At 53.9% G+C, this 10,903-nt stretch overlaps 2 protein-coding genes across 2 annotated transcripts in view; one reads left to right on the forward strand and one right to left on the reverse strand.

The window, feature by feature from the left end:
* The window catches only part of RNF169 (ring finger protein 169), a 19,714-nt gene extending 19,612 nt beyond the window's left edge, over positions 1-102 (reverse strand). Inside the window, exon 1 of the mRNA XM_021384145.1 lies at positions 1-102. This exon is cut by the window's left edge and continues 310 nt beyond it. Coding sequence (XP_021239820.1) covers positions 1-87 — 87 coding nt within the window. The 5' untranslated portion in view covers positions 88-102.
* Positions 1,744-10,903, forward strand: part of CHRDL2 (chordin like 2) — a 37,649-nt gene continuing 28,489 nt past the window's right edge. The window contains 1 exon segment of the mRNA XM_021384150.1: positions 1,744-9,450. Coding sequence (XP_021239825.1) covers positions 9,310-9,450 — 141 coding nt within the window. The 5' untranslated portion in view covers positions 1,744-9,309.

Below are 10,903 nucleotides of genomic sequence, written 5' to 3' on the forward strand. Positions count from 1 at the left end.
GGCCCGGCTCCCGGGGCCCGCCGCCGCCGCCGCCATCTTCCCGCACTTTGAAGGGACAGAGCGCTGAGGCGAGGCCACGCCTCTCATGCATTATGCACGAGGCGATGCATAGTCATGAGGCAGCGCCGCCCCGCGTCGGGTCCGCCCGCTCGGTGGCACCGCCCACCTCATTGCATATTCATGAGGCGGGTATATAAGGAGGGCGCTTCTCTGGGTTCCGTTAGTGGGCGCGAGTTCTCTGGGTGGGGTATGAGTGCTGCGCGCCGGGCTCCCCTCAGAGTGACGGCTGCTCCTCTCAACGCGACGGGGCCCCTCTGTGGCCCTGTATTGCGTCTTTACGTACATTCTACAGAATCTGTGCTTGCCAGCAACCCTTTTCTGCCTTCACTTGCTGTTACTTCTTACCTTCGTGCTCCCCTTTGCTTCTCTGGCTGCTCCCCGGAGGAGCTCACTGCTGTGCCAAGGGGAATAGGACAGAGGCTAACCCCACACAAACCCTCTATTTTTTCTCTCTGTGTAACACCCTACCATATTTTAACATCTATCACGTGTGTAGCACGTACCCGTATTCTATACATTAACATTTTGCCCTACAGTTTGGAGGAGCCCCAGTCTGTGAGCAGCAGCGGGGCCCACACGTGACCTTGTCCTGAGCTTAAAAACTGGGCTCAGAACTGCACTAAGCAGTGCTGTGTTGCTGTGCTGAGCAACACCTTGTGCTCCCAAAGCCCATCACACAATATCCTGGTCGCCAAATTGGAGAAAAATGGGTTTGATGGATGGACCACTCAGTGGATAAGGAGTTGGATGGATGGTTGCACTCAGAAAGCTGCGGGCAGCGGCTCAGTGTCCAAGTGGAGACCAGTGATGAGCGGTGTTCCTCAGGGATTGGTGCTGGGGCTGATGTTATTGAACATCTTTGTAGGTGATGTGGACTGAGGGCATCCTCAGCAGTTTGCGGACGACACCAAGCTGAGCGGTGCAGCTGACACACCAGAGGGAAGGGATGCCGTCCTGTGTACCTGGGCAGGCTGCAGAGGTGGGCCCAAGCCAACCTCATGTTGTTCAGCAAGGCCAAGGGCAAGGTCCTGCACATGGGTCAGGGCAACCCCAAGCAGAGATACAGGTTGGGCGGAGAATGGCTGGAGAGCAGCCCTGAGGAGAAGGATCTGGGGGTGTCGGTGGGTGAAAGACTCAACGTGAGCCAGCAATGTGCGCTGGCAGCCCAGAAGGCCAAACTGTATCCTGGGCTGCATCAAGGGAAGCGTGACCAGCAGGGCGAGGGAGGGGATTCTGCCCCTCTGCTCTGCTCTCATGAGACCCCACCTGGAGCACTGCGTCCAGTCCTGGGGCCCCCAGCACAAGAAGGACACGGAGCTGTTGGAGCAGGTCCAGAGGAGGGCCACGAAGGCGATCAGAGGGCTGGAGCACCTCACCTATGAGGACAGGGTGAGAGAACTGGGGCTCTGCAGCCTGGAGAAGAGAAGGCTCTGGGACCTTATAGACCTTATAGCGGCCTTCCAAGACCTGGAGGGGCCTACAGGAAAGTTGAGGAGGGACTTTTTATAAGGGCAGGTAGCAACAGGATGAGGGGAAATGGCTTTAATCTGGGAGAGGGTAGATCTAGACTAGATACGGGGGAGAAACTCTTTACTGTGAGGGTGGTGAGACACTGGCACAGGTTGCCCAGCGAGGCTGTGGATGCTCCCTCCCTGGAAGCACTCAAGGCCAGGCTGGATGGGGCTGTGAGCAACCCAGACTGGAGGGAGGTGTCCCTGCCTGCAGCAGAGGGCTGGGACTGGGTGATCTTCAAGGTCCCTTCCAACCCAAACCATTCTGTCATTCTATGATGACTGTCAGTGTTTGGAGTTTTGGTGATGCAGCGTTGATTGTTTCCATTAGTAACTGTTAAGAAATGCTCCTCAGAGCCTCAGCCGCTCCCCTTAGGTCTGTGCTCCAGAACCTTCCCAGCTTCATTGCCCTTCTCTGGACACGCTCCAAAATAAGCAAATAGGAACTGAACAGCGAGGCACAAGGAGATGGAAGCAGTAGGGATGAGCTCTGCGGGATCTGTTTCATGGCAGCTCCCCTCTCCCCTTTCCACCTCCAGGCAGGATTTACAGGACAGTTTTCCAGGAGGGAGAGGTTGAGGGGAGAAGCTGTGGTGCTGGGGTGCGTGTCTGTTCCCCTGGGAATGGTGGGAATGCAAAGCTCCCCAGCGTGCTGCTGTACAGACTGAGCTGACCAGCTGGCTGTGAAGGACACGTGCTGTAGGGAACTTCAGGTCTGTGCAATGTCACGCACCAGAGGTGCAATAGACTCATGGAAAATGGGGCTGGCCAGGTCGTGGAAGAGTTGTTCGCTCATCCCTCTTCCCCGCAGCGGGATCAGCTCAGCCTGAGTCACTCCTGAGCAATGCTTGTTCATCCTGTTCTGATAAACCTCCAGTGCTGGCAGCACACCTCCCCCTGGGGCGGCTGTCGGAGCCTATCCCTGTCACCAGAAAGCTTTTTCCCTTGTCAGACATAAATCTCCTGTAATTCAATGTCCCTGCTGGCCACGTTAACCCACGGCCCTCCTCCTGCCTCGGGCAAGTAACGGGAGTCCGAACTGCGAGCTGCTTTGCACAACTGCTCCCTGAATTTAGTGTCCTGCTGGGGATAAGGTCCCAGGGAAAGGGGCTGTGTCACACTCCTGGTTTCCCCTCTCCTTCACTTCCCAAAGCCAGAAACTTGAGGGAGGAAACAAGAAAGATCCTTGGCACAGCTTTGGCCTAGAGCAGCGAGCTCCCTCCCACCCGCAGGTGCAGTTTGGGGGTTTCTGAGGCCACGGGCTGTTCTCCCAAACCAGTTTGGATGTGGCCATGAATGAGGCCATGTGCAAGCTTGTGAGGTCGGACCATGGCATGTCTGGATTGTAAATGCGAGGTATCCATGCTGGCCTCCTCAACACCACTCTTCTAGTTTCTAGGCTGTCGCATGCAGTGGGTCAGGATGTCTCTTGTCTCTCTCCTTCTCTCTTGGACCCCTGCTTCAATATTATACAGCAGCAGGCACAAGGCACTTGGGAACAGAGGTGTGAATACAGCCAGCAGCTCTCTCTCCTCACAGGGGGTGAGGAGCAAGGCACAGCCCTGTTCTCTCCTTAATTTTTGGGCGTAAGAGGGTTCGGGCAAGCCACTGCTGTAGGGTTTGGATTATTCACCTGCAGGAGGGTCAAAAATATCCCAAGGTTTCCAAGGGAAGATTCGTCAGTTCTAAGATCTTGGGAGATGAACGAGCAGGGAAAAAAAGAGGGAGATAAATCATCCCTGTCATGTTGCCTCAAAACTCCTCCCGCTGGGAGTTTGCCCTTTCCCACAGCAGCTCCAGGGCCGAGGATGAGCTGTTCTGATGCACGGAGGGAGGAGGAGCATCTCTTTCTTCTGTCGGACTCAGGGGGGAGGACATGCACCCATCCACACTTTGTGATGTGCTCATGTGCCCTGGGAATGTGAGGAAGATACTCATAGTAGGTACTAACACATTTTTTATTTTTATTTTTTTCCTGGAGATTCATTCTCTCTTGGTCTTAAGTTGCTGTGGCCACCAGATCTCTGGTGCCTCTCCATCCTCCTGTTATCTCCAGCACTCCCTCGTGACTGCTGTGCAGTTAGAGCGTATTTCTCCGCAGCTGAACAGAGCTCTCAGTCTTTGGGCCAAGCGTGGCAGAACCTTTGGTGACCTCTGCATGCCAGTGCTGCAGGTGGGAGAGACAGCCATTGACACAAGGATGCTCAAAGGCTTCAGGAAGCTGTTCTCTTCAGCACTGGGGACTCTGAAGCATTGCCAGATGATCACTCCCGATCTTTAGTGTCTCCGAATTCCTCTTCTTTAAATTTTAGTCCTTGATTTGTCCCTCGTGCTGTGAGGTCTCCTCCTACTGCTGTCTTGCCTGAACAAGTATTTGTTTCTATTACATAATGACATTGCATTAGAATTCAGATCGGATATTAGGAAAAATTTCTTCTCTGAAAGAGTGGTCCGGTGCTGGAATGGGCTGCGCAGGGAGTGGGGGAGTCACTGTCCCTGGGGGGGGGGATCAAGAACCGTTTAGATGTGTTCCAAAGGGCCATATATTGGGGTTATATTGGTGGTTGGTGGATGGTTGGACTGGGTGATCTTGGAGGTCTCTTCCAACCTTGGTGTTTCTCTGATTCTATCATGATCAATTCTAAAATCCTGGTGTCCAAACATCCCCGACAAAGAAAACTGAAGAGAAGGATTTGTGCCAGGACCGGGAAGAATGTAAGAATAAATGGGGAGGGAAAGCTAAAGAAAGAAGGAAATGGAAATGCCATCTTGAATATCCACGTGCACGTGGGGTAAGCAGGGCCTGGTACACATCATGTACATGGAATCATAGCATCACTGAATCATAAAATGATGGAATCATTGAATCATTGAGGTTGGGAAAGACCCCTAAGATCCCCAAGTCCAACCCCAACCCATCCCTACTGTGCCCACTGTGTCCCTCAGTGCCACTCCTACCCTTTTCTTGTTGCACTGTTGCGTTTTTAAGCAAATCTTAGGTTCAGAACGCCCCTCCAATGGAATGTGGTTCTTCCCTTGGTGAAGGAGCTGGTGCAGAGGGTTGCAGCATGCCCAGCTCCATCATGGGCTCCCTGAAACCCATCTCTTTCCCGCGGGGTCGGTGCTCATAACAGCACCCCTGGATTCTCAGTGTGCAGAGGAGTAGGCTCATAGAAAACCAGAGGAGGCAGAGCCTTTGTACTGGTTGCTATGGAAATCTCTTGTGTTTCTCTTCTGCTTCTTTTCATCTATTTACCGTGGCACTAAAACAATTTGTCTTCTTAGCCTGTTTTAATTCAAGCATCAGCTCCCTCTCCGGTGAAGACCCACGGCCAACCTGGACAGCAGGGAAAACATGGCTGCAGAGATGGAGGTGAAGGCCTACACCCTCAGGCCTGCTCGGAAGACTTGCTGCTGGGGAGAAGAAGGGGAGATCTCTGCTCAAGAAGCAACCTCTGAGCGTGGTGTGTCTCTGCAGCGCTGCTTTTGCTGCGTGGCTTCTCCTAAATGGGGCTGGAGGGAGGCAGCCCAGGCTGCTGGGAGCTTGCCGGGGGCTCCCATTTGCTTCTTGCTCTCCTGCCCACAATTCTGGTCTTTCATGTCAAATGACAAAGGATATCAGTGCATCGATCCTCTCTGTCGTGGGCACCCGCAAAGCACCGGACCTCAATGAAGCTAATTGACAGGAAACCAACAAATCCTAATGGCCTTAATGGATCCATATGGCAACAGGAGGGGAGCATTGCTTCAGTGCCGGGACTGGGCTTGGTCCAGAAACTGTCGCTGCTGGATGGAGGCGGACAAGGTGTGTTATTTCTGCGGGTCCTCCTGGAGCTGGGAGCTGGGAAGGAGCAGAGCACTGGGGAAGAGGAGGCAGTCCCACCACGCAGAGCTTTAGCTCTCTGCAGAGGTTCTAGCAGCAGAGGTTGGGATTTGGAAAGGGCTCTCCGCCGGATATTCTCCCTCATTGCTGCTGCACGCCCAACCTGGCCTCGGCAGGATTTGCTTTCCAAGCCTTCAGCTTCCAAGCGAAAAACTCTGTGATTTGGGACGTGCGGAGCTCAGCGCTGGCCTGCAGAGGGTATCCTAACCCTGCACACGGCTCCAGCCTCACACCATGCCGCCCCAAGCCAACACCTCTGCCTCTCCCAGCCTGCCAGGGAACATTTCTTTGCTTCTCACCTCTCCCGAGGAGCTGGCAGCGTTTTGCCGCTGTCACTTCTCTCTGTGGTTCTCCCAGTGACGATGCCAGCTTGGGGATCACCCATCCACAGCCCCCTTTGCTGGGGTGGGGGGGATGTTCTGCAGCAGAGACGGGAGATACAGACAGCTTTTCCAGCTTTCCTCTCGGTCCTTAACCTTGGTGCTTCCTTCCTCTCCTTGTCTCATCCTTGTATCTCTGACCCTTCTCTACGTCCTGCTGCTCAGCCTCTCTGCTGCTTGCCTCTTCATGCCTTGGACAATCCATCCCATTGCTTGTGCTCAATGAGGCTTTGCTCTGCTGGCTCCCTTCACCCTTTTCTGGTCACTAATCTCCATCCCTGGAGGGAAATCTCTGCTCTTCCTCCCTGTCCTCTCTCCATCAGTTTGCCCTGATTATAGGCATCTCATTACCTTTCTTTTAAGCCTTATCAGTTGGTGACTACCTCAAGCCCTCAAAGGTGTAGATTTAGAGCTCTTAAAAGTCCCTCCCATGCTAAAACTACCTTTGTTGCTTTGCTTATGGATGTCTGGGTGGGGAACAAACATTCCCAAACTCTGGCAAGCCATTGCTGGCACTTTCTGTTGTGGATTTTGACCAGATCCTCTTGCATACCCACAAAGCCCTTGGGAACACACCTGAGCTCAGGAGCTATGAAGAACTGTGTTACCTCCAGCACCCTGGGCTGCAGGTGTTATCTCCTGCAGTAGTTACATCTCTGTAGAGCAATAAATGTGAAGGCTGCTCCTCCCTTTCCCTGGGCTGTGAATCAGGAGAGGAAGGGTGAAGTCCTCTGCAGGCTGCCTTCATAGCCCTTGCCTTCAAGAAACCTCCAGGAGCATCCTGAGCTCTCACCAGCATTAATCACACATCAGGAGGAGAGCAGGCAACCAGGTGCTGCGAAAGGCAATGTCTGAGTGTTTGAGGTCGATGCCAACCCTCTCTGTTCGGGTGGGAGCACTGGGATGGAGAGTCCAGTGGAGCAGTGAAGGAGGTGAACGAGTATTGTAGGAGAAACTCCCCCCAAGCAAGGAAATCTCGACAGCAGCCAGGACAAGAGGCGACAGCATAAAAACAGGCCAGGGTTCAGCCTGAGGGAGCCTTGCCAGTGCTTCTCTTCCCATTCAGGTTGGAGGTGCAGAGCCAGTGGTGAGAGCAACTCCTGGGACATGGCGCGTGGGGGTCAGATGTTCTCTGCAGCTCAGAGAAGAACGTTCTTCCTCCGCGTCCACTTCTCTCCATCTCTGTGTGGTTCCCAGATGGACTGGTGGGGAACGGACCCCCCCCAGGTCATCAGCCCTAATTACCCTAATGTCCCTCTCTAGCTCCTGATGACTTGTGTGCCTCCAGCGCCACTGAACAGGACAGGATCAATGGGGCAGGAGCCATGTGTCCTTGCCCTTGAGTGGGCCCAGTGCTTTGATTTCTTCTTCCCCTTTCAGATTGCTGTGTGTCACTCTGTGACGGCGAGAGGGGAGTTTTGCGAAGCTGCGGCACGAAGAAAAAATATGGATTTTGCTCAGTTTATCCCTTCTTAGTGGAGTATGGCAGAGAAGCGACATCCCATTCCACGCCCATCCCCTTCTGATGGAAGGACTCCATCTCCATTGGCTATAGATGAGTAAAGCAGACCTTGAATCATAGAATCATGGAATATCTCGAGTTGGAAGGGGCCCGTAAGGATCACTGAGTCCAACCTCTGGCATGCCAGTGTCAGACTGTTGAGTTGGAAGGGACCCACAAAAGTCATCCAAGATGAATCATCTCCATCAAACGCATGCCAAGCATTAATTATGTGATCACTAGCCATCAATGGGGATGAGTGAAACCTGTGGAGCTACAGGAGGGATCTCACCTCTGCTCTGTGCAGCCCTGGGTTTGGGTGTCAGCCTTCCCAATGGCTGCAGTTCATCGAATCCCAGAATCCCGGAGTGGTTTGGTTGGAATGGACCTCCCGGCCCCCCCAGCCCCACCCCCCATGGGCAGGGACACCTCCCACAACCCAGTGCCCACAGCCCCATCCAAGGTCTTGGGCACTGCTGGGGGTGGGCACTCACAAATCTGTGAGAATTCCTTCTCAGTGCCTTATCCAAGTCTGCTCTGTTTATTTTGAAGCCATTAACCTTTGTACTGTAGCTACGCTCCTTCTAGGTGATGTTTCCCTGCTCAATGAAAGGAGCTCGCTGCTGGCTTGGCTGGCTGAGGGTCAGTGGCGTGGGCTGGCCTTGGGGGATTCAGCATGGTGGGTGCTCTGCGATGACCGACGTTGAGGATTTATGCCTGCATTCCCCACGGTGGGCAGAAGGAACAGCGTGTTTCAGCAGCATGTGGGGTCAGGGCTTGCTCCTGCTTCTTTGCAGCCAGATTTCTTTACACCCAGCAGATTTCCAGTCCCGTTGCCCGCTGCTGGCAGCTCTAACCTACGCGTTTCTCCTGGCCCACAATTCCGGGCTGCAAACTTCCAGGGAAAGGTGCTGAGTGCCGCCAGTTCCTGCAGCCCGCAGCCCCGCCAGCCCGCTGTCCTGCCACGAGGTTCGCGTGGCACGGGATGTTGTTGGAGCCCACGCTGTTTATTCAGAGGTCGGTAGGAGAATCTCAGTTTTCATTCGGAAAACAAAAAGGAATTGCCCAGAAGACACGAAGCGAGTTGGACCTAAAGGCTCAGGAACCAGAAGGCAAATAGAAAGGACCCAGGTTTTATTATTTGCAAGCCAATCCCATGGTTTTGGAGCCTGCTTCATGATCGCAGATGGATTGAGGTTGGCAGAGTCGAGCTGTCGGCCAGATTCCTTCACAGATTAAGATAAAGAGCCTCGTTTTTTGCCAAAGGGTGAATGTATTCTTTATGAGATGTAAGAGAGATGTAACACAGCACCTTGCTCCCGACAAGCCTGGCCTTTATTTCCTGGGTCTGCACTTAGGACATGGCTGAACGTTCCCATAAGTTTCAGCCCCGATGCAGGGCCAGGATCTACAGTCCTGAATTCAGCGGTTGCTGTTGCAAGCAGAGATGCAAAATAACTTCATTGATCCGGACTTCACATCCCCATTTTTCTCTGCCCTTCCTTAGCCACATGCAGATCTGTGCTACAAATGTGCTTTTCAGGTCTGCCCTGTGCAAGGGAAGAGCTGGGCGAGGAGGTACCCCTTGTCCTTGTTGGGGGGCTGGAAGGAGCTTGCTATTTACCCCAAACTCCTCAATATTGTGATTCTGTGACGTGTGTCAGCTAAATCCATCTGCACAGGATAAATCTGAACCACGCAGAGGCAGCGAGGACTGAAAGACGGTGAGGAAATGTGGGTTCTCCGACCACATCCCCATCCCAAACCTGCATGGGCGCTGCAAGGGTTCCCCCCGAGCGCTCCGAGGAGAGGAGGGCAGCATGGATGGGCTCTGGGTTGCTCTGACAATCAGCTCTTGTAACCCACCGGGGACTTCTGGATCCAGAACTCAGGGATTCCGCTGGCTGCTCTAAAACCCAGCCCTGTATTTTGTCTTGAAGGTGTGTGGTCGTGTCAGGATTCCTCCGGTCAGCCATGAAATCCAACAGCAGCTGCACTGTGCTTCCTGCAGACGGCCGGTGCCAGTCGGAAGGTGCCTGGCTTACGGCTCCTCTGTTCTTGGTCCTTCATCGGAACCGTGCTCGCAATCCGCAGGGGAAGGCAGCGAGTGGCGAGGTGAAATTATTTTTAGAGCTGGTTCGTAAACAAGTCGACCTGTGACGGTCCCCATGGCCACCCATCCCTTCCTCCTGCTCCGTGCTCTTTGAGGGTCACAAATATCCCCATAGAGGTGGGGTGAGGACTCCTCTGCGTCTGCTTTGCTGCAGTTCATGGTTGTCAACTTCTTCCAGAAAGACGCGTCCAGCCGTGTCCAGGGTGCAGAAATGCACCGTGGTTTGTCCACATAAGCTTGAAGGGGAAGTACCAAAGCCGATGATATAAGCTGTAATTAAAACAGGATTGTTATGACAAAGGAGATTTCCCCATTCTCACAGCCAGCTCCCGGAATAGACACCTGCAGCCGTGGTTTGGTACAGGGGATGGCGTTGGGCTCCTGGGGCAGGGCTAGGAACAGAAGAGAGATGGAAGGAAGAGCTTTTGTTGCAGAATTTCCCTGTGACCACCTTCCCTTCCAAGCTAAGGGGGGAACATGGTCGATCTGAATGGGATTTGGGGGTTTGGGGACGCGTTGGCACTTGTGGCTTAGTGCCAGTCTCAGGTGGGTTGGCGTTGGGCACAAAGACCTCACACTGTGATCCTGAGCTTGAATGAATGGAGGAAAATCTGTAACAAACTGGTTGACTGGGGATCAAAACTGGGGGAAGCCTGGCCCTGTCCAGTGACATGGGAAGCAGAAGGAGATGAGGAAGGAGATGGAGCCCAGAAAGGGAGAAGTTCAGGGCCACTGTGAGGTCTGGGACCTCTGCCCAAGGTGGGCACGCAGACCCGGAGGTGCTCATCTCAGTGTTATAGACTGAACTTGTGGTGCAGGGAAGTATCCTACTCCGAGCACCTCTGGAAGTACAAACTGGGATGATGTAGTGGGAGAAACGGGTCAAAACCAAGAAAAATCTGGTCTTGGGGATGTAAGGGAGCTGCAGGAACCCATCTCTGTGAGGGATTCTGACCATGGGAAGCTGTGCTGCTGAGCTGATGTGACCCACATCACTTGGAGGGGAAGTGGGTTTTACTGGGATGGGAATTCAGGTACAGGGTGGCCATGGGACCCCTTGTCTCTGCCTGCCTTGGTGGCCCCAGGAGGGGGGCTAGGGTTAGAGTTAGGGTTAGGGTTAGGGTTAGAGTTAAGGTTAGGGATAGGGTTGGGGTTGGGGTTAGGGTTAGAGTTAGAGTTAGGGTTATGGTTAGGGTTAGGATTAGGGATAGGGTTAAGGTTAGGGTTAAGGTTACAGTTAAGCCCCAGGAGAGGGGGCTGCAGCTCCGCTGTTAGCATGGACCCCACGCCAATGGGCTCTATATGGAGCAGGGAGGGCTGCAGCCCAGCTCGGAGCACGGACCCCACATCAATGGGGCTGATGGGGCAGCGGGGGGGCTCAGCCCCGCTATGGGCTCGGAGCTGGCAGCAGAGACGCAGGGGTTAAGCATGTGGCTCCGCACCCCCCCGCCCCCC

This window comes from Numida meleagris, chromosome 1 (genome assembly GCF_002078875.1).
Source record: "Numida meleagris isolate 19003 breed g44 Domestic line chromosome 1, NumMel1.0, whole genome shotgun sequence".
In the NCBI taxonomy this organism is placed as follows: Eukaryota; Metazoa; Chordata; class Aves; order Galliformes; family Numididae; genus Numida; species Numida meleagris.